Source organism: Myotis nattereri (genome assembly GCF_964212035.1).
Source record: "Myotis nattereri genome assembly, chromosome: 5".
Classification (NCBI taxonomy): domain Eukaryota; kingdom Metazoa; phylum Chordata; class Mammalia; order Chiroptera; family Vespertilionidae; genus Myotis; species Myotis nattereri.
The window spans coordinates 233,612-255,883 of record NC_138080.1 but is presented as its reverse complement, the minus strand read 5'-3'; the positions used below and the strand labels follow the sequence as shown (position 1 = coordinate 255,883).

Sequence of the window (22,272 nt, the reverse complement as noted above, 5' to 3'; positions counted from 1 at the left end):
GGAGATGCCTCCAGGGATATGCCTATAGGGGTGTGGGGGTGGGGGGTGGGGGGGCATTTCACAGAAATGCAGTAAACACAAACACGCACACACACAACTGTGCTACATCCACACAGTGGAATACTACGCTGCGGTAAAAAAGTAGGGAAAAGAAGGAATTCTTGCCAGCATGGATGGAACTGGAGAGCATTATGCTAAGTGAAATTAGCCCGTCAGAGAAAAATGAATACCACACGATCTCACTCATTCGTGGAATATAGAGAACAGCATAGACCGACGAACAGGGACAGATCCATACACATCTAGACCACCGCTCTCTGACGGGGCTGTTTGACTGCTGGTGGCCTCTGGCGTCCTGGGCTCAGAGCTAAGGTACGAAAGCATACACATTTCATTCACATCCACCTCAGCCTCTGCCTCCCATGACCCCCAAGGGCCGCTACGACCGGGGTGTTTGCGTCTCCGGTCTCCCACTCCCCCCTCCCGCAAACCTGGCCCCCTTCCTCCCCCCACCCCCCACCCCCCCCACCCCCACCCTCAGCCCCCCGCACACCCCACCCGCTCCCTTCAAATGCAAATGGGACCGATGTTTACAACGGTTCATTGCCGAGAGATAGAATCCATTGCAATGAACGAAGAGAAATGAGCACAGAATTAAGAAAGAATAACATAAAGTAAAATAAAACCCCCCAACACTCTTCACGGGTCCCGGGTTGGAGGAGCCTGCCCAAGAGGCGCCGGTCAAGCGCCCCAGGCGTCGCAGCCACGTTCGGGAGAGCCTTTCCTTGAGATTGAGCCACCTGCCCCACCCTAAAGCCACCTGCCCCACCCAAACAGTGGCGCTTCATTCCTGGGAGCGGCTGATTGGTGGGTCTCTCTGGCTCCTCCCACCACGCTCTGGGGCTATAAAAGCAGGGGCGGCAGCGCCTCGCAGCGTCTATGGTTCGCAGACCTTCTCAGCCCTGGGCGCGTCTGAACGCTGTCTCCGTGTGAACGCTGTCTCGGTCCGAACGCTGTCTCGGTCCGAACGCTGTCTCCGTCCGAACGCTGTTTCCGTCTGAACGCTGTCTCTGTCCGAACGCTGTGTCCGTGTCATTTCGTCTTCCGCGAGGAGTCCGTCCACACCTTTGCGAATCCCTGCGCCTGGACCCCAACATCTGGTGCCCGCTCAGGGCCGGCGTGCTTCCCGCACGGGCTCGATCCGAGGCCGATTCCGGGCCCGCCATGGCCGACAAAGTCAACATGTCTCTGGACGACATCATTAGGCTGAACCGGAGCCAGCGGGGCGGCCGCGGCGGCGGGGGCAGGGACCGAGGCCGGGACCGAGGCCGGGCCGGCTCCCAGGGAGGCCGCAGTGGCGGAGCGCAAACCGCCGCACCAGTGAGCCAGGGCGGCGGGCCGTGCCGGAACCGGGCGGCCCTCGGCCGAGGCAGGAACCGGCCGGCGCCCTACAGCAGGCCGAGACAGCTTCCCGACGCGTGGCCACGCGACAGCTTCCGCAGGGGCTTGGGCAGGGGCGCCGGCCTGGTGACCGGGGGGAAGCTGCTTCTGTCCAACCTGGCCTTCGGAGTGTCCGACGCGGACGTCCAGCAGCTGTTTGCGGAGTTCGGGCCTCTGAAGAAGGCCGGTGTCCACTACGAACGCTCTGGCCGCAGCCTGGGGTCAGCCCACGTGCACTTTGAGCGGAAGGCAGACGCCCTGGAAGCCATGAAACAGTACCACGGCGTGCCTTTGGATGGCCGCCCCCTCAACATCCAGCTCGTCACCTCACAGATACACACGCAGCGCACGCCGGTACAGAGTGGCAACAGAGGCGGGCTGACTACACACCGAGGATCTGGAGGCTTTGGCGGCGGCACGCCGAGTCGCGCCCGCGGAGGCAGCCGGCTTACAGGCAGGGGCACCGGACGCAATTCAAAGCAACAGATCGCTGCGGAGGAGTTGGACGCCCAGCTGGACGCTTACAACTCGATGAGGAGCACCAAAAAGCTGGACGCCCAGGTGAGCACTGGCAGCCCGATGAGGGGCACCAAAAAGTTGGACGCCCAGGTGAACAGTGGCAGCGCGATGAGGGGCACCAAGAAGTTGGACGCCCAGCTGGACGCTTACAACGCGATGAGGGGCGCCGAGGAGTTGGACGCCCAGCTGGACGCTTACAACGCGATGAGGAGCACCAAAAAGCTGGACGCCCAGGTGAGCACTGGCAGCCCGATGAGGGGCACCAAAAAGTTGGACGCCCAGCTGAGCACTGCCGGCGCGATGAGGGACACGGAGGAGATGGACGCCCAGAAGGACGCGTACAACGCCATGAGGGGCGCCGAGGAGTTGGACCCCCAGAAGGACGCGTACAACGCGATGAGGGGCGCCGAGCAGCTGGACCCCCAGAAGGACGCTGACAACGCGATGAGGGGCGCCGAGCAGCTGGACCCCCAGAAGGACGCTGACAACGCGATGAGGGGCGCCCAGGAGTTGGAGGACGCCCTGCTGGACGCTTACAACACGGTCATGGACACCGAGGAGTTGGACGCCCAGCTGGACGCTTACAACACGGTCATGGACACCGAGGAGTTGGACGCCCAGCTGGACGCTTACGACGCCATGATGGACACCAGCTAAAGCACCACCAAGTCAGTGCGTGCGTGGGTGGTGGAGCTAGGCCTGGAAATCGTCTCGCGGTGCTTCCCGAGGGTGGGCTGGCGGGGACCTGTGGCCCATTGGGGAATTGTTTCTTCTGTTTTGAAATAGGATTTAATTAAAACTCACGCAAAGCGTTTTCTTTAACGTTTATTTTATTAAAAAATTCCGAAAAAGACCTGTGTTGTACCTAGTCATTTTGGGGAAAAATTTTACTGGTTGCTGTTGTGGAGGAGCTGGCGTTTTCACCTTGGCCATAATAAACAGAAATGGGTGCAGCAAAAACAAACAAACAAACAAACAAACAAACAAAAACAACAAAAAACCCTCCAAAATAAACGACACAAACACACACACACACACAAACACACACACACACAAACACACACACACACACACACGCACAAACCTCCTTAGAAAACACGCTGATCCAGCCTTTCAACGTTCTGACGCTTCGGCAAGGCCGGATGGCCAGGCCCGAACCTGGTCTCTGGGCGGGGGCCTGGCCATTCATCCACAGAGGGAGGGGGGTGGGGGTGGGGGTGGGGGAGGGGCGGCCGACCAGATGGCCCTGCCCTGACATAGTCTTTGGCTGTGGATTGGGTTGACTGGGGCCGGGGCCTAAGAGCTGGTCCCGCCCTCGGCTGGTCGAGCAGCGCCAAAGCAAGCCACCACCTTTCTGCAGCCGGAGCCAGGTGCCGGGACTTAACCGGAGCGGGCAAGGACGAGCAGGGGGCACGCTGTCTGCAAGAAGGCAGGGGCTGAAGGGTGCTCATGGTTTCCGACGGGCCATGCAGACCAAGAAGTGTCCGTGCGTGACTGCGGATTTACACACACACACACACACACACACACCCACGCGCGCACACGCACACGCACACGCACACGCACACGCAGAAGCACACCCACAACCACACCCACGCACCTCCCCCGGCTCCCCCCCTCCACGCACACGCACACGCACACAGAAAATGAAATGAAATGAAATGAAATGAAATAAAAACAAAAACAAACAAACGAAAAAACCCCTCTTTAGTAATGACATTGATCCAGCCGTTCAATGCTTTAGACCCTTCGGCAAGCCCATGTGGCCCGGCCGGGTTACTTGGTCTCTGGACAGGGGCCTGAGCATTCATCCAGAGAGGGAGCTGGACCAGAGGGCCCAGCCCAAGCATGGCGTAAGAGCCCGTCCCGCCCTCTGCTGGTCGAGTAGCGCTAATGCAGGTCACCCTCCTGCAGCCACCTCTGGGGAAGGCAGAAACAGGTGCCCAGACTTGACCTGAGGGGGGAAGGACAAGCAGGGGGCGCGCCGCCTACGAGAAGGCAGGGGCTGAAGGGTGCTCATGGATGCCGACGGACCATTCAGGTCAAGAAGCGTCTGTGCGTGACTGTGTGTTTACGTCCGCAGTCACGCCCAGACAAGCACTCGCCTCCCTCAGACCCTGCTCCCAAGGGCCCCACAGACACGGGGACGAGTCATGCCCTCCCTCGGTAGGGCTAAGCTGTTTGACTGCAGACAGAGGGCATTCTCTCCCTAGGCCCCCACTCTTCACCCTGTTCAGAAGGGCACCCTCGCCCTGGCCCTCAACTTCTTCAACTCCAGCTTCCGGTCTCCCTGATAACTGACCCGTTTATGCAAATCAGTTTCACCTGCCTCAGCCTCAGTGTCCTCTTCCAGAGATGGATTCATGTAACCTGCAAGGTGTCCCTGCTCCCACCACACTGGAAGCCCTCAAGGTGCCATTGGCACCTGGGTCCCCCCTCCCCCCGCCCCCACCCCCCGCGCCCCACCGCCCCCAAACCCACCCCCCCCTCCCAAGGGACGGGCCAAACGCTTAGCTGCTTTCTGTAGGTAAGCTGCTTTCTGTAGGGAGATGCCTCCAGGGATATGCCTATAGGGGTGTGGGGGTGGGGGGTGGGGGGGGCATTTCACAGAAATGCAGTAAACACAAACACGCACACACACAACTGTGCTACATCCACACAGTGGAATACTACGCTGCGGTAAAAAAGTAGGGAAAAGAAGGAATTCTTGCCAGCATGGATGGAACTGGAGAGCATTATGCTAAGTGAAATTAGCCCGTCAGAGAAAAATGAATACCACACGATCTCACTCATTCGTGGAATATAGAGAACAGCATAGACCGACGAACAGGGACAGATCCATACACATCTAGACCACCGCTCTCTGACGGGGCTGTTTGACTGCTGGTGGCCTCTGGCGTCCTGGGCTCAGAGCTAAGGTACGAAAGCATACACATTTCATTCACATCCACCTCAGCCTCTGCCTCCCATGACCCCCAAGGGCCGCTACGACTGGGGTGTTTGCGTCTCCGGTCTCCCCCTCCCCCCTCCCGCAAACCTGGCCCCCTTCCTCCCCCCACCCCCCACCCCCCCCACCCCCACCCTCAGCCCCCCGCACACCCCGCCCGCTCCCTTCAAATGCAAATGGGACCGATGTTTACAACGGTTCATTGCCGAGAGATAGAATCCATTGCAATGAACGAAGAGAAATGAGCACAGAATTAAGAAAGAATAACATAAAGTAAAATAAAACCCCCCAACACTCTTCACGGGTCCCGGGTTGGAGGAGCCTGCCCAAGAGGCGCCGGTCAAGCGCCCCAGGCGTCGCAGCCACGTTCGGGAGAGCCTTTCCTTGAGATTGAGCCACCTGCCCCACCCTAAAGCCACCTGCCCCACCCAAACAGTGGCGCTTCATTCCTGGGAGCGGCTGATTGGTGGGTCTCTCTGGCTCCTCCCACCACGCTCTGGGGCTATAAAAGCAGGGGCGGCAGCGCCTCGCAGCGTCTATGGTTCGCAGACCTTCTCAGCCCTGGGCGCGTCTGAACGCTGTCTCCGTGTGAACGCTGTCTCGGTCCGAACGCTGTCTCGGTCCGAACGCTGTCTCCGTCCGAACGCTGTTTCCGTCTGAACGCTGTCTCTGTCCGAACGCTGTGTCCGTGTCATTTCGTCTTCCGCGAGGAGTCCGTCCACACCTTTGCGAATCCCTGCGCCTGGACCCCAACATCTGGTGCCCGCTCAGGGCCGGCGTGCTTCCCGCACGGGCTCGATCCGAGGCCGATTCCGGGCCCGCCATGGCCGACAAAGTCAACATGTCTCTGGACGACATCATTAGGCTGAACCGGAGTCAGCGGGGCGGCCGCGGCGGCGGGGGCAGGGACCGAGGCCGGGACCGAGGCCGGGCCGGCTCCCAGGGAGGCCGCAGTGGCGGAGCGCAAACCGCCGCACCAGTGAGCCAGGGCGGCGGGCCGTGCCGGAACCGGGCGGCCCTCGGCCGAGGCAGGAACCGGCCGGCGCCCTACAGCAGGCCGAGACAGCTTCCCGACGCGTGGCCACGCGACAGCTTCCGCAGGGGCTTGGGCAGGGGCGCCGGCCTGGTGACCGGGGGGAAGCTGCTTCTGTCCAACCTGGCCTTCGGAGTGTCCGACGCGGACGTCCAGCAGCTGTTTGCGGAGTTCGGGCCTCTGAAGAAGGCCGGTGTCCACTACGAACGCTCTGGCCGCAGCCTGGGGTCAGCCCACGTGCACTTTGAGCGGAAGGCAGACGCCCTGGAAGCCATGAAACAGTACCACGGCGTGCCTTTGGATGGCCGCCCCCTCAACATCCAGCTCGTCACCTCACAGATACACACGCAGCGCACGCCGGTACAGAGTGGCAACAGAGGCGGGCTGACTACACACCGAGGATCTGGAGGCTTTGGCGGCGGCACGCCGAGTCGCGCCCGCGGAGGCAGCCGGCTTACAGGCAGGGGCACCGGACGCAATTCAAAGCAACAGATCGCTGCGGAGGAGTTGGACGCCCAGCTGGACGCTTACAACTCGATGAGGAGCACCAAAAAGCTGGACGCCCAGGTGAGCACTGGCAGCCCGATGAGGGGCACCAAAAAGTTGGACGCCCAGGTGAACAGTGGCAGCGCGATGAGGGCCACCAAAAAGTTGGACGCCCAGGTGAACAGTGGCAGCGCGATGAGGGGCACCAAGAAGTTGGACGCCCAGCTGGACGCTTACAACGCGATGAGGGGCGCCGAGGAGTTGGACGCCCAGCTGGACGCTTACAACGCGATGAGGAGCACCAAAAAGCTGGACGCCCAGGTGAGCACTGGCAGCCCGATGAGGGGCACCAAAAAGTTGGACGCCCAGCTGAGCACTGCCGGCGCGATGAGGGACACGGAGGAGATGGACGCCCAGAAGGACGCGTACAACGCCATGAGGGGCGCCGAGGAGTTGGACCCCCAGAAGGACGCGTACAACGCGATGAGGGGCGCCGAGCAGCTCCACCCCCAGAAGGACGCGTACAACGCGATGAGGGGCGCCGAGCAGCTGGACCCCCAGAAGGACGCTTACAACGCGATGAGGGGCGCCGAGCAGCTGGACCCCCAGAAGGACGCTGACAACGCGATGAGGGGCGCCGAGGAGTTGGAGGACGCCCTGCTGGACGCTTACAACACGGTCATGGACACCGAGGAGTTGGACGCCCAGCTGGACGCTTACAACACGGTCATGGACACCGAGGAGTTGGATGCCCAGCTGGACGCTTACGACGCCATGATGGACACCAGCTAAAGCACCACCAAGTCAGTGCGTGCGTGGGTGGTGGAGCTAGGCCTGGAAATCGTCTCGCGGTGCTTCCCGAGGGTGGGCTGGCGGGGACCTGTGGCCCATTGGGGAATTGTTTCTTCTGTTTTGAAATAGGATTTAATTAAAACTCACGCAAAGCGTTTTCTTTAACGTTTATTTTATTAAAAAATTCCGAAAAAGACCTGTGTTGTACCTAGTCATTTTGGGGAAAAATTTTACTGGTTGCTGTTGTGGAGGAGCTGGCGTTTTCACCTTGGCCATAATAAACAGAAATGGGTGCAGCAAAAACAAACAAACAAACAAACAAAAACAACAACAAAAAACCCTCCAAAATAAACGACACAAACACACACACACACACACAAACACACACACACACAAACACACACACACACACACACGCACAAACCTCCTTAGAAAACACGCTGATCCAGCCTTTCAACGTTCTGACGCTTCGGCAAGGCCGGATGGCCAGGCCCGAACCTGGTCTCTGGGCGGGGGCCTGGCCATTCATCCACAGAGGGAGGGGGGTGGGGGTGGGGGTGGGGGAGGGGCGGCCGACCAGATGGCCCTGCCCTGACATAGTCTTTGGCTGTGGATTGGGTTGACTGGGGCCGGGGCCGAAGAGCTGGTCCCGCCCTCGGCTGGTCGAGCAGCGCCAAAGCAAGCCACCACCTTTCTGCAGCCGGAGCCAGGTGCCGGGACTTAACCGGAGCGGGCAAGGACGAGCAGGGGGCACGCTGTCTGCAAGAAGGCAGGGGCTGAAGGGTGCTCATGGTTTCCGACGGGCCATGCAGACCAAGAAGTGTCCGTGCGTGACTGCGGATTTACACACACACACACACACACACACACCCACGCGCGCACACGCACACGCACACGCACACGCAGAAGCACACCCACAACCACACCCACGCACCTCCCCCGGCTCCCCCCCTCCACGCACACGCACACGCACACAGAAAATGAAATGAAATGAAATGAAATGAAATAAAAACAAAAACAAACAAACGAAAAAACCCCTCTTTAGTAATGACATTGATCCAGCCGTTCAATGCTTTAGACCCTTCAGCAAGCCCATGTGGCCCGGCTGGGTTACTTGGTCTCTGGACAGGGGCCTGAGCATTCATCCAGAGAGGGAGCTGGACCAGAGGGCCCAGCCCAAGCATGGCGTAAGAGCCCGTCCCGCCCTCTGCTGGTCGAGTAGCGCTAATGCAGGTCACCCTCCTGCAGCCACCTCTGGGGAAGGCAGAAACAGGTGCCCGGACTTGACCTGAGGGGGGAAGGACAAGCAGGGGGCGCGCCGCCTACGAGAAGGCAGGGGCTGAAGGGTGCTCATGGATGCCGACGGACCATTCAGGTCAAGAAGCGTCTGTGCGTGACTGTGTGTTTACGTCCGCAGTCACGCCCAGACAAGCACTCGCCTCCCTCAGACCCTGCTCCCAAGGGCCCCACAGACACGGGGACGAGTCATGCCCTCCCTCGGTAGGGCTAAGCTGTTTGACTGCAGACAGAGGGCATTCTCTCCCTAGGCCCCCACTCTTCACCCTGTTCAGAAGGGCACCCTCGCCCTGGCCCTCAACTTCTTCAACTCCAGCTTCCGGTCTCCCTGATAACTGACCCGTTTATGCAAATCAGTTTCACCTGCCTCAGCCTCAGTGTCCTCTTCCAGAGATGGATTCATGTAACCTGCAAGGTGTCCCTGCTCCCACCACACTGGAAGCCCTCAAGGTGCCATTGGCACCTGGGTCCCCCCTCCCCCCGCCCCCACCCCCCGCGCCCCACCGCCCCCAAACCCACCCCCCCCCTCCCAAGGGACGGGCCAAACGCTAAGCTGCTTTCTGTAGGTAAGCTGCTTTCTGTAGGGAGATGCCTCCAGGGATATGCCTATAGGGGTGTGGGGGTGGGGGGTGGGGGGGCATTTCACAGAAATGCAGTAAACACAAACACGCACACACACAACTGTGCTACATCCACACAGTGGAATACTACGCTGCGGTAAAAAAGTAGGGAAAAGAAGGAATTCTTGCCAGCATGGATGGAACTGGAGAGCATTATGCTAAGTGAAATTAGCCCGTCAGAGAAAAATGAATACCACACGATCTCACTCATTCGTGGAATATAGAGAACAGCATAGACCGACGAACAGGGACAGATCCATACACATCTAGACCACCGCTCTCTGACGGGGCTGTTTGACTGCTGGTGGCCTCTGGCGTCCTGGGCTCAGAGCTAAGGTACGAAAGCATACACATTTCATTCACATCCACCTCAGCCTCTGCCTCCCATGACCCCCAAGGGCCGCTACGACCGGGGTGTTTGCGTCTCCGGTCTCCCCCTCCCCCCTCCCGCAAACCTGGCCCCCTTCCTCCCCCCACCCCCCACCCCCCCCACCCCCACCCTCAGCCCCCCGCACACCCCGCCCGCTCCCTTCAAATGCAAATGGGACCGATGTTTACAACGGTTCATTGCCGAGAGATAGAATCCATTGCAATGAACGAAGAGAAATGAGCACAGAATTAAGAAAGAATAACATAAAGTAAAATAAAACCCCCCAACACTCTTCACGGGTCCCGGGTTGGAGGAGCCTGCCCAAGAGGCGCCGGTCAAGCGCCCCAGGCGTCGCAGCCACGTTCGGGAGAGCCTTTCCTTGAGATTGAGCCACCTGCCCCACCCTAAAGCCACCTGCCCCACCCAAACAGTGGCGCTTCATTCCTGGGAGCGGCTGATTGGTGGGTCTCTCTGGCTCCTCCCACCACGCTCTGGGGCTATAAAAGCAGGGGCGGCAGCGCCTCGCAGCGTCTATGGTTCGCAGACCTTCTCAGCCCTGGGCGCGTCTGAACGCTGTCTCCGTGTGAACGCTGTCTCGGTCCGAACGCTGTCTCGGTCCGAACGCTGTCTCCGTCCGAACGCTGTTTCCGTCTGAACGCTGTCTCTGTCCGAACGCTGTGTCCGTGTCATTTCGTCTTCCGCGAGGAGTCCGTCCACACCTTTGCGAATCCCTGCGCCTGGACCCCAACATCTGGTGGCCGCTCAGGGCCGGCGTGCTTCCCGCACGGGCTCGATCCGAGGCCGATTCCGGGCCCGCCATGGCCGACAAAGTCAACATGTCTCTGGACGACATCATTAGGCTGAACCGGAGCCAGCGGGGCGGCCGCGGCGGGGGCAGGGACCGAGGCCGGGACCGAGGCCGGGCCGGCTCCCAGGGAGGCCGCAGTGGCGGAGCGCAAACCGCCGCACCAGTGAGCCAGGGCGGCGGGCCGTGCCGGAACCGGGCGGCCCTCGGCCGAGGCAGGAACCGGCCGGCGCCCTACAGCAGGCCGAGACAGCTTCCCGACGCGTGGCCACGCGACCGCTTCCGCAGGGGCTTGGGCAGGGGCGCCGGCCTGGTGACCGGGGGGAAGCTGCTTCTGTCCAACCTGGCCTTCGGAGTGTCCGACGCGGACGTCCAGCAGCTGTTTGCGGAGTTCGGGCCTCTGAAGAAGGCCGGTGTCCACTACGACCGCTCTGGCCGCAGCCTGGGGTCAGCCCACGTGCACTTTGAGCGGAAGGCAGACGCCCTGGAAGCCATGAAACAGTACCACGGCGTGCCTTTGGATGGCCGCCCCCTCAACATCCAGCTCGTCACCTCACAGATACACACGCAGCGCAGGCCGGTACAGAGTGGCAACAGAGGCGGGCTGACTACACACCGAGGATCTGGAGGCTTTGGCGGCGGCACGCCGAGTCGCGCCCGCGGAGGCAGCCGGCTTACAGGCAGGGGCACCGGACGCAATTCAAAGCAACAGATCGCTGCGGAGGAGTTGGACGCCCAGCTGGACGCTTACAACTCGATGAGGAGCACCAAAAACCTGGACGCCCAGGTGAGCACTGGCAGCCCGATGAGGGGCACCAAAAAGTTGGACGCCCAGGTGAACAGTGGCAGCGCGATGAGGGGCACCAAGAAGTTGGACGCCCAGCTGGACGCTTACAACGCGATGAGGGGCGCCGAGGAGTTGGACGCCCAGCTGGACGCTTACAACGCGATGAGGAGCACCAAAAAGCTGGACGCCCAGGTGAGCACTGGCAGCCCGATGAGGGGCACCAAAAAGTTGGACGCCCAGCTGAGCACTGCCGGCGCGATGAGGGACACGGAGGAGATGGACGCCCAGAAGGACGCGTACAATGCCATGAGGGGCGCCGAGGAGTTGGACCCCCAGAAGGACGCGTACAACGCGATGAGGGGCGCCGAGCAGCTGGACCCCCAGAAGGACGCTTACAACGCGATGAGGGGCGCCGAGCAGCTGGACCCACAGAAGGACGCTTACAACGCGATGAGGGGCGCCGAGCAGCTGGACCCCCAGAAGGACGCTTACAACGCGATGAGGGGCGCCGAGGAGTTGGAGGACGCCCTGCTGGACGCTTACAACACGGTCATGGACACCGAGGAGTTGGACGCCCAGCTGGACGCTTACAACACGGTGATGGACACCGAGGAGTTGGACGCCCACCTGGACGCTTACGACGCCATGATGGACACCAGCTAAAGCACCACCAAGTCAGTGCGTGCGTGGGTGGTGGAGCTAGGCCTGGAAATCGTCTCGCCGTGCTTCCCGAGGGTGGGCTGGCGGGGACCTGTGGCCCATTGGGGAATTGTTTCTTCTGTTTTGAAATAGGATTTAATTAAAACTCACGCAAAGCGTTTTCTTTAACGTTTATTTTATTAAAAAATTCCGAAAAAGACCTGTGTTGTACCTAGTCATTTTGGGGAAAAATTTTACTGGTTGCTGTTGTGGAGGAGCTGGCGTTTTCACCTTGGCCATAATAAACAGAAATGGGTGCAGCAAAAACAAACAAACAAACAAACAAACAAACAAAAACAACACCAAAAAAACCCTCCAAAAAAAACCACACAAACACACACACACACACACACACACACACACACACAAACACACACACACACACGCACAAACCTCCTTAGAAAACACGCTGATCCAGCCTTTCAACGTTCTGACGCTTCGGCAAGGCCGGATGGCCAGGCCCGAACCTGGTCTCTGGGCGGGGGCCTGGCCATTCATCCACAGAGGGAGGGGGGTGGGGGGGGGGGGAGGGGCGGCCGACCAGATGGCCCTGCCCTGACATAGTCTTTGGCTGTGGATTGGGTTGACTGGGGCCGGGGCCGAAGAGCTGGTCCCGCCCTCAGCTGGTCGAGAAGCACCAAAGCAAGCCACCACCTTTCTGCAGCCGGAGCCAGGTGCCGGGACTTAACCGGAGCGGGAAAGGACGAGCAGGGGGCACGCTGTCTGCAAGAAGGCAGGGGCTGAAGGGTGCTCATGGTTTCCGACGGGCCATGCAGACCAAGAAGTGTCCGTGCGTGACTGCGGATTTACACACACACACACACACACACACACACACACGCGCGCGCGCGCGCGCGCACACGCACACGCACACGCACACGCAGAAGCACACCCACAACCACACCCACGCACCTCCCCCGGCTCCCCCCCTCCACGCACACGCACACGCACACAGAAAATGAAATGAAATGAAATGAAATGAAATGAAATGAAAAGAAAAACAAACAAACGAAAAAACCCCTCTTTAGTAATGACATTGATCCAGCCGTTCAATGCTTTAGACCCTTCGGCAAGCCCATGTGGCCCGGCCGGGTTACTTGGTCTCTGGACAGGGGCCTGAGCATTCATCCAGAGAGGGAGCTGGACCAGAGGGCCCAGCCCAAGCATGGCGTAAGAGCCCGTCCCGCCCTCTGCTGGTCGAGTAGCGCTAATGCAGGTCACCCTCCTGCAGCCACCTCTGGGGAAGGCAGAAACAGGTGCCCAGACTTGACCTGAGGGGGGAAGGACAAGCAGGGGGCGCGCCGCCTACGAGAAGGCAGGGGCTGAAGGGTGCTCATGGATGCCGACGGACCATTCAGGTCAAGAAGCGTCTGTGCGTGACTGTGTGTTTACGTCCGCAGTCACGCCCAGACAAGCACTCGCCTCCCTCAGACCCTGCTCCCAAGGGCCCCACAGACACGGGGACGAGTCATGCCCTCCCTCGGTAGGGCTAAGCTGTTTGACTGCAGACAGAGGGCATTCTCTCCCTAGGCCCCCACTCTTCACCCTGTTCAGAAGGGCACCCTCGCCCTGGCCCTCAACTACTTCAACTCCAGCTTCCGGTCTCCCTGATAACTGACCCGTTTATGCAAATCAGTTTCACCTGCCTCAGCCTCAGTGTCCTCTTCCAGAGATGGATTCATGTAACCTGCAAGGTGTCCCTGCTCCCACCACACTGGAAGCCCTCAAGGTGCCATTGGCACCTGGGTCCCCCCTCCCCCCGCCCCCCCCCCCGCGCCCCACCGCCCCCAAACCCACCCCCCCCTCCCAAGGGAGGGGCCAAACGCTAAGCTGCTTTCTGTAGGTAAGCTGCTTTCTGTAGGGAGATGCCTCCAGGGATATGCCTATAGGGGTGTGTGGGGGGGGGGCATTTCACAGAAATGCAGTAAACACAAACACGCACACACACAACTGTGCTACATCCACACAGTGGAATACTACGCTGCGGTAAAAAAGTAGGGAAAAGAAGGAATTCTTGCCAGCATGGATGGAACTGGAGAGCATTATGCTAAGTGAAATTAGCCCGTCAGAGAAAAATGAATACCACACGATCTCACTCATTCGTGGAATATAGAGAACAGCATAGACCGACGAACAGGGACAGATCCATACACATCTATACCACCGCTCTCTGACGGGGCTGTTTGACTGCTGGTGGCCTCTGGCGTCCTGGGCTCAGAGCTAAGGTACGAAAGCATACACATTTCATTCACATCCACCTCAGCCTCTGCCTCCCATGACCCCCAAGGGCCGCTACGACCGGGGTGTTTGCGTCTCCGGTCTCCCCCTCCCCCCTCCCGCAAACCTGGCCCCCTTCCTCCCCCCAACCCCCACCCCCCCACCCCCGCCCTCAGCCCCCCGCACACCCCGCCCGCTCCCTTCAAATGCAAATGGGACCGATGTTTACAACGGTTCATTGCCGAGAGATAGAATCCATTGCAATGAACGAAGAGAAATGAGCACAGAATTAAGAAAGAATAACATAAAGTAAAATAAAACCCCCCAACACTCTTCACGGGTCCCGGGTTGGAGGAGCCTGCCCAAGAGGCGCCGGTCAAGCACCCCAGGCGTCGCAGCCACGTTCGGGAGAGCCTTTCCTTGAGATTGGGCCACCTGCCCCACCCTAAAGTTGGCGTCTCCCAAACAGTGGCGCTTCATTCCTGGGAGCGGCTGATTGGTGGGTCTCTCTGGCTCCTCCCACCACGCTCTGGGGCTATAAAAGCAGGGGCGGCAGCGCCTCGCAGCGTCTATGGTTCGCAGACCTTCTCAGCCCTGGGCGCGTCTGAACGCTGTCTCCGTGTGAACGCTGTCTCGGTCCGAACGCTGTCTCGGTCCGAACGCTGTCTCCGTCCGAACGCTGTCTCCGTCTGAACGCTGTCTCTGTCCGAACGCTGTCTCCCTGTCATTTCGTCTTCCGCGAGGAGTCCGTCCACACCTTTGCGAATCCCTGCGCCTGGACCCCAACATCTGGTGCCCGCTCAGGGCCGGCGTGCTTCCCGCACGGGCTCGATCCGAGGCCGATTCCGGGCCCGCCATGGCCGACAAAGTCAACATGTCTCTGGACGACATCATTAGGCTGAACCGGAGCCAGCGGGGCGGCCGCGGCGGGGGCAGGGACCGAGGCCGGGACCGAGGCCGGGCCGGCTCCCAGGGAGGCCGCAGTGGCGGAGCGCAAACCGCCGCACCAGTGAGCCAGGGCGGCGGGCCGTGCCGGAACCGGGCGGCCCTCGGCCGAGGCAGGAACCGGCCGGCGCCCTACAGCAGGCCGAGACAGCTTCCCGACGCGTGGCCACGCGACCGCTTCCGCAGGGGCTTGGGCAGGGGCGCCGGCCTGGTGACCGGGGGGAAGCTGCTTCTGTCCAACCTGGCCTTCGGAGTGTCCGACGCGGACGTCCAGCAGCTGTTTGCGGAGTTCGGGCCTCTGAAGAAGGCCGGTGTCCACTACGACCGCTCTGGCCGCAGCCTGGGGTCAGCCCACGTGCACTTTGAGCGGAAGGCAGACGCCCTGGAAGCCATGAAACAGTACCACGGCGTGCCTTTGGATGGCCGCCCCCTCAACATCCAGCTCGTCACCTCACAGATACACACGCAGCGCACGCCGGTACAGAGTGGCAACAGAGGCGGGCTGACTACACACCGAGGATCTGGAGGCTTTGGCGGCGGCACGCCGAGTCGCGCCCGCGGAGGCAGCCGGCTTACAGGCAGGGGCACCGGACGCAATTCAAAGCAACAGATCGCTGCGGAGGAGTTGGACGCCCAGCTGGACGCTTACAACTCGATGAGGAGCACCAAAAACCTGGACGCCCAGGTGAGCACTGGCAGCCCGATGAGGGGCACCAAAAAGTTGGACGCCCAGGTGAACAGTGGCAGCGCGATGAGGGGCACCAAGAAGTTGGACGCCCAGCTGGACGCTTACAACGCGATGAGGGGCGCCGAGGAGTTGGACGCCCAGCTGGACGCTTACAACGCGATGAGGAGCACCAAAAAGCTGGACGCCCAGGTGAGCACTGGCAGCCCGATGAGGGGCACCAAAAAGTTGGACGCCCAGCTGAGCACTGCCGGCGCGATGAGGGACACGGAGGAGATGGACGCCCAGAAGGACGCGTACAATGCCATGAGGGGCGCCGAGGAGTTGGACCCCCAGAAGGACGCGTACAACGCGATGAGGGGCGCCGAGCAGCTGGACCCCCAGAAGGACGCTTACAACGCGATGAGGGGCGCCGAGCAGCTGGACCCACAGAAGGACGCTTACAACGCGATGAGGGGCGCCGAGCAGCTGGACCCCCAGAAGGACGCTTACAACGCGATGAGGGGCGCCGAGGAGTTGGAGGACGCCCTGCTGGACGCTTACAACACGGTCATGGACACCGAGGAGTTGGACGCCCAGCTGGACGCTTACAACACGGTGATGGACACCGAGGAGTTGGACGCCCACCTGGACGCTTACGACGCCATGATGGACACCAGCTAAAGCACCACCAAGTCAGTGCGTGCGTGGGTGGTGGAGCTAGGCCTGGAAATCGTCTCGCCGTGCTTCCCGAGGGTGGGCTGGCGGGGACCTGTGGCCCATTGGGGAATTGTTTCTTCTGTTTTGAAATAGGATTTAATTAAAACTCACGCAAAGCGTTTTCTTTAACGTTTATTTTATTAAAAAATTCCGAAAAAGACCTGTGTTGTACCTAGTCATTTTGGGGAAAAATTTTACTGGTTGCTGTTGTGGAGGAGCTGGCGTTTTCACCTTGGCCATAATAAACAGAAATGGGTGCAGCAAAAACAAACAAACAAACAAACAAACAAACAAAAACAACAACAAAAAAACCCTCCAAAAAAAACCACACAAACACACACACACACACACACACACACACACACAAACACACACACACACACGCACAAACCTCCTTAGAAAACACGCTGATCCAGCCTTTCAACGTTCTGACGCTTCGGCAAGGCCGGATGGCCAGGCCCGAACCTGGTCTCTGGGCGGGGGCCTGGCCATTCATCCACAGAGGGAGGGGGGTGGGGGGGGGAGGGGCGGCCGACCAGATGGCCCTGCCCTGACATAGTCTTTGGCTGTGGATTGGGTTGACTGGGGCCGGGGCCGAAGAGCTGGTCCCGCCCTCAGCTGGTCGAGAAGCACCAAAGCAAGCCACCACCTTTCTGCAGCCGGAGCCAGGTGCCGGGACTTAACCGGAGCAGGAAAGGACGAGCAGGGGGCACGCTGTCTGCAAGAAGGCAGGGGCTGAAGGGTGCTCATGGTTTCCGACGGGCCATGCAGACCAAGAAGTGTCCGTGCGTGACTGCGGATTTACACACACACACACACACACACACACACGCACACGCACACGCAGAAGCACACCCACAACCACACCCACGCACCTCCCCCGGCTCCCCCCCTCCACGCACACGCACACGCACACAGAAAATGAAATGAAATGAAATGAAATGAAATGAAATGAAAAGAAAAACAAACAAACGAAAAAACCCCTCTTTAGTAATGACATTGATCCAGCCGTTCAATGCTTTAGACCCTTCGGCAAGCCCATGTGGCCCGGCCGGGTTACTTGGTCTCTGGACAGGGGCCTGAGCATTCATCCAGAGAGGGAGCTGGACCAGAGGGCCCAGCCCAAGCATGGCGTAAGAGCCCGTCCCGCCCTCTGCTGGTCGAGTAGCGCTAATGCAGGTCACCCTCCTGCAGCCACCTCTGGGGAAGGCAGAAACAGGTGCCCAGACTTGACCTGAGGGGGGAAGGACAAGCAGGGGGCGCGCCGCCTACGAGAAGGCAGGGGCTGAAGGGTGCTCATGGATGCCGACGGACCATTCAGGTCAAGAAGCGTCTGTGCGTGACTGTGTGTTTACGTCCGCAGTCACGCCCAGACAAGCACTCGCCTCCCTCAGACCCTGCTCCCAAGGGCCCCACAGACACGGGGACGAGTCATGCCCTCCCCCGGTAGGGCTAAGCTGTTTGACTGCAGACAGAGGGCATTCTCTCCCTAGGCCCCCACTCTTCACCCTGTTCAGAAGGGCACCCTCGCCCTGGCCCTCAACTTCTTCAACTCCAGCTTCCGGTCTCCCTGATAACTGACCCGTTTATGCAAATCAGTTTCACCTGCATCAGCCTCAGTGTCCTCTTCCAGAGATGGATTCATGTAACCTGCAAGGTGTCCCTGCTCCCACCACACTGGAAGCCCTCAAGGTGCCATTGGCACCTGGGTCCCCCCTCCCCCCGCCCCCCCCCCCCCGCGCCCCACCGCCCCCAAACCCACCCCCCCCTCCCAAGGGAGGGGCCAAACGCTAAGCTGCTTTCTGTAGGTAAGCTGCTTTCTGTAGGGAGATGCCTCCAGGGATATGCCTATAGGGGTGTGGGGGGGGGGGGCATTTCACAGAAATGCAGTAAACACAAACACGCACACACACAACTGTGCTACATCCACACAGTGGAATACTACGCTGCGGTAAAAAAGTAGGGAAAAGAAGGAATTCTTGCCAGCATGGATGGAACTGGAGAGCATTATGCTAAGTGAAATTAGCCCGTCAGAGAAAAATGAATACCACACGATCTCACTCATTCGTGGAATATAGAGAACAGCATAGACCGACGAACAGGGACAGATCCATACACATCTATACCACCGCTCTCTGACGGGGCTGTTTGACTGCTGGTGGCCTCTGGCGTCCTGGGCTCAGAGCTAAGGTACGAAAGCATACACATTTCATTCACATCCACCTCAGCCTCTGCCTCCCATGACCCCCAAGGGCCGCTACGACCGGGGTGTTTGCGTCTCCGGTCTCCCCCTCCCCCGTCCCGCAAACCTGGCCCCCTTCCTCCCCCCAACCCCCACCCCCCCCACCCCCGCCCTCAGCCCCCCGCACACCCCGCCCGCTCCCTTCAAATGCAAATGGGACCGATGTTTACAACGGTTCATTGCCGAGAGATAGAATCCATTGCAATGAACGAAGAGAAATGAGCACAGAATTAAGAAAGAATAACATAAAGTAAAATAAAACCCCCCAACACTCTTCACGGGTCCCGGGTTGGAGGAGCCTGCCCAAGAGGCGCCGGTCAAGCACCCCAGGCGTCGCAGCCACGTTCGGGAGAGCCTTTCCTTGAGATTGGGCCACCTGCCCCACCCTAAAGTTGGCGTCTCCCAAACAGTGGCGCTTCATTCCTGGGAGCGGCTGATTGGTGGGTCTCTCTGGCTCCTCCCACCACGCTCTGGGGCTATAAAAGCAGGGGCGGCAGCGCCTCGCAGCGTCTATGGTTCGCAGACCTTCTCAGCCCTGGGCGCGTCTGAACGCTGTCTCCGTGTGAACGCTGTCTCGGTCCGAATGCTGTCTCGGTCCGAACGCTGTCTCCGTCCGAACGCTGTCTCCGTCTGAACGCTGTCTCTGTCCGAACGCTGTCTCCCTGTCATTTCGTCTTCCGCGAGGAGTCCGTCCACACCTTTGCGAATCCCTGCGCCTGGACCCCAACATCTGGTGCCCGCTCAGGGCCGGCGTGCTTCCCGCACGGGCTCGATCCGAGGCCGATTCCGGGCCCGCCATGGCCGACAAAGTCAACATGTCTCTGGACGACATCATTAGGCTGAACCGGAGCCAGCGGGGCGGCCGCGGCGGGGGCAGGGACCGAGGCCGGGACCGAGGCCGGGCCGGCTCCCAGGGAGGCCGCAGTGGCGGAGCGCAAACCGCCGCACCAGTGAGCCAGGGCGGCGGGCCGTGCAGGAACCGGGCGGCCCTCGGCCGAGGCAGGAACCGGCCGGCGCCCTACAGCAGGCCGAGACAGCTTCCCGACGCGTGGCCACGCGACCGCTTCCGCAGGGGCTTGGGCAGGGGCGCCGGCCTGGTGACCGGGGGGAAGCTGCTTCTGTCCAACCTGGCCTTCGGAGTGTCCGACGCGGACGTCCAGCAGCTGTTTGCGGAGTTCGGGCCTCTGAAGAAGGCCGGTGTCCACTACGACCGCTCTGGCCGCAGCCTGGGGTCAGCCCACGTGCACTTTGAGCGGAAGGCAGACGCCCTGGAAGCCATGAAACAGTACCACGGCGTGCCTTTGGATGGCCGCCCCCTCAACATCCAGCTCGTCACCTCACAGATACACACGCAGCGCAGGCCGGTACAGAGTGGCAACAGAGGCGGGCTGACTACACACCGAGGATCTGGAGGCTTTGGCGGCGGCACGCCGAGTCGCGCCCGCGGAGGCAGCCGGGTTACAGGCAGGGGCACCGGACGCAATTCAAAGCAACAGATCGCTGCGGAGGAGTTGGACGCCCAGCTGGACGCTTACAACTCGATGAGGAGCACCAAAAACCTGGACGCCCAGGTGAGCACTGGCAGCCCGATGAGGGGCACCAAAAAGTTGGACGCCCAGGTGAACAGTGGCAGCGCGATGAGGGGCACCAAGAAGTTGGACGCCCAGCTGGACGCTTACAACGCGATGAGGGGCGCCGAGGAGTTGGACGCCCAGCTGGACGCTTACAACGCGATGAGGAGCACCAAAAAGCTGGACGCCCAGGTGAGCACTGGCAGCCCGATGAGGGGCACCAAAAAGTTGGACGCCCAGCTGAGCACTGCCGGCGCGATGAGGGACACGGAGGAGATGGACGCCCAGAAGGACGCGTACAATGCCATGAGGGGCGCCGAGGAGTTGGACCCCCAGAAGGACGCGTACAACGCGATGAGGGGCGCCGAGCAGCTGGACCCCCAGAAGGACGCTTACAACGCGATGAGGGGCGCCGAGCAGCTGGACCCACAGAAGGACGCTTACAACGCGATGAGGGGCGCCGAGCAGCTGGACCCCCAGAAGGACGCTTACAACGCGATGAGGGGCGCCGAGGAGTTGGAGGACGCCCTGCTGGACGCTTACAACACGGTCATGGACACCGAGGAGTTGGACGCCCAGCTGGACGCTTACAACACGGTGATGGACACCGAGGAGTTGGACGCCCACCTGGACGCTTACGACGCCATGATGGACACCAGCTAAAGCACCACCAAGTCAGTGCGTGCGTGGGTGGTGGAGCTAGGCCTGGAAATCGTCTCGCCGTGCTTCCCGAGGGTGGGCTGGCGGGGACCTGTGGCCCATTGGGGAATTGTTTCTTCTGTTTTGAAATAGGATTTAATTAAAACTCACGCAAAGCGTTTTCTTTAACGTTTATTTTATTAAAAAATTCCGAAAAAGACCTGTGTTGTACCTAGTCATTTTGGGGAAAAATTTTACTGGTTGCTGTTGTGGAGGAGCTGGCGTTTTCACCTTGGCCATAATAAACAGAAATGGGTGCAGCAAAAACAAACAAACAAACAAACAAACAAACAAAAACAACAACAAAAAAACCCTCCAAAAAAAACCACACAAACACACACACACACACACACACACACACACACAAACACACACACACACACGCACAAACCTCCTTAGAAAACACGCTGATCCAGCCTTTCAACGTTCTGACGCTTCGGCAAGGCCGGATGGCCAGGCCCGAACCTGGTCTCTGGGCGGGGGCCTGGCCATTCATCCACAGAGGGAGGGGGGTGGGGGGGGGAGGGGCGGCCGACCAGATGGCCCTGCCCTGACATAGTCTTTGGCTGTGGATTGGGTTGACTGGGGCCGGGGCCGAAGAGCTGGTCCCGCCCTCAGCTGGTCGAGAAGCACCAAAGCAAGCCACCACCTTTCTGCAGCCGGAGCCAGGTGCCGGGACTTAACCGGAGCAGGAAAGGACGAGCAGGGGGCACGCTGTCTGCAAGAAGGCAGGGGCTGAAGGGTGCTCATGGTTTCCGACGGGCCATGCAGACCAAGAAGTGTCCGTGCGTGACTGCGGATTTACACACACACACACACACACACACACACGCACACGCACACGCAGAAGCACACCCACAACCACACCCACGCACCTCCCCCGGCTCCCCCCCTCCACGCACACGCACACGCACACAGAAAATGAAATGAAATGAAATGAAATGAAATGAAATGAAAAGAAAAACAAACAAACGAAAAAACCCCTCTTTAGTAATGACATTGATCCAGCCGTTCAATGCTTTAGACCCTTCGGCAAGCCCATGTGGCCCGGCCGGGTTACTTGGTCTCTGGACAGGGGCCTGAGCATTCATCCAGAGAGGGAGCTGGACCAGAGGGCCCAGCCCAAGCATGGCGTAAGAGCCCGTCCCGCCCTCTGCTGGTCGAGTAGCGCTAATGCAGGTCACCCTCCTGCAGCCACCTCTGGGGAAGGCAGAAACAGGTGCCCAGACTTGACCTGAGGGGGGAAGGACAAGCAGGGGGCGCGCCGCCTACGAGAAGGCAGGGGCTGAAGGGTGCTCATGGATGCCGACGGACCATTCAGGTCAAGAAGCGTCTGTGCGTGACTGTGTGTTTACGTCCGCAGTCACGCCCAGACAAGCACTCGCCTCCCTCAGACCCTGCTCCCAAGGGCCCCACAGAC

The 22,272-nt window shown here is 60.2% G+C and overlaps 4 protein-coding genes across 4 annotated transcripts; all 4 read left to right on the top strand.

Annotated features, from left to right (window-relative positions):
• Positions 1–1,224: 1,224 nt before the first annotated feature.
• Positions 1,225–4,490, top strand: LOC308519276 (THO complex subunit 4-like; the record flags this gene model as incomplete). The annotated part of the gene is made up of 2 exons (XM_081091261.1): positions 1,225–2,001; positions 4,455–4,490. The coding sequence occupies 2 exons, from the start codon at positions 1,225–1,227 to the stop codon at positions 4,488–4,490; spliced, it is 813 nt and encodes a 270-aa protein (XP_080947387.1).
• A 1,239-nt stretch (positions 4,491–5,729) lies between these two features.
• LOC308519275 (THO complex subunit 4-like) lies at positions 5,730–11,117 on the top strand (the record flags this gene model as incomplete). The annotated part of the gene is made up of 3 exons (XM_081091260.1): positions 5,730–5,934; positions 10,476–11,072; positions 11,110–11,117. 3 exons carry the CDS (start codon positions 5,730–5,732, stop codon positions 11,115–11,117), a joined length of 810 nt encoding a protein of 269 aa, XP_080947386.1.
• Positions 11,118–14,858: 3,741 nt separating this feature from the next.
• LOC308519273 (THO complex subunit 4-like) lies at positions 14,859–15,644 on the top strand (the record flags this gene model as incomplete). The annotated part of the gene is made up of 1 exon (XM_081091256.1): positions 14,859–15,644. A coding segment is annotated over exon 1 (777 nt), but the record flags the coding sequence as incomplete, so codon positions are not given.
• Positions 15,645–19,370: 3,726 nt separating this feature from the next.
• Positions 19,371–20,156, top strand: LOC308519272 (THO complex subunit 4-like; the record flags this gene model as incomplete). The annotated part of the gene is made up of 1 exon (XM_081091255.1): positions 19,371–20,156. A coding segment is annotated over exon 1 (777 nt), but the record flags the coding sequence as incomplete, so codon positions are not given.
• Positions 20,157–22,272: the final 2,116 nt, after the last annotated feature.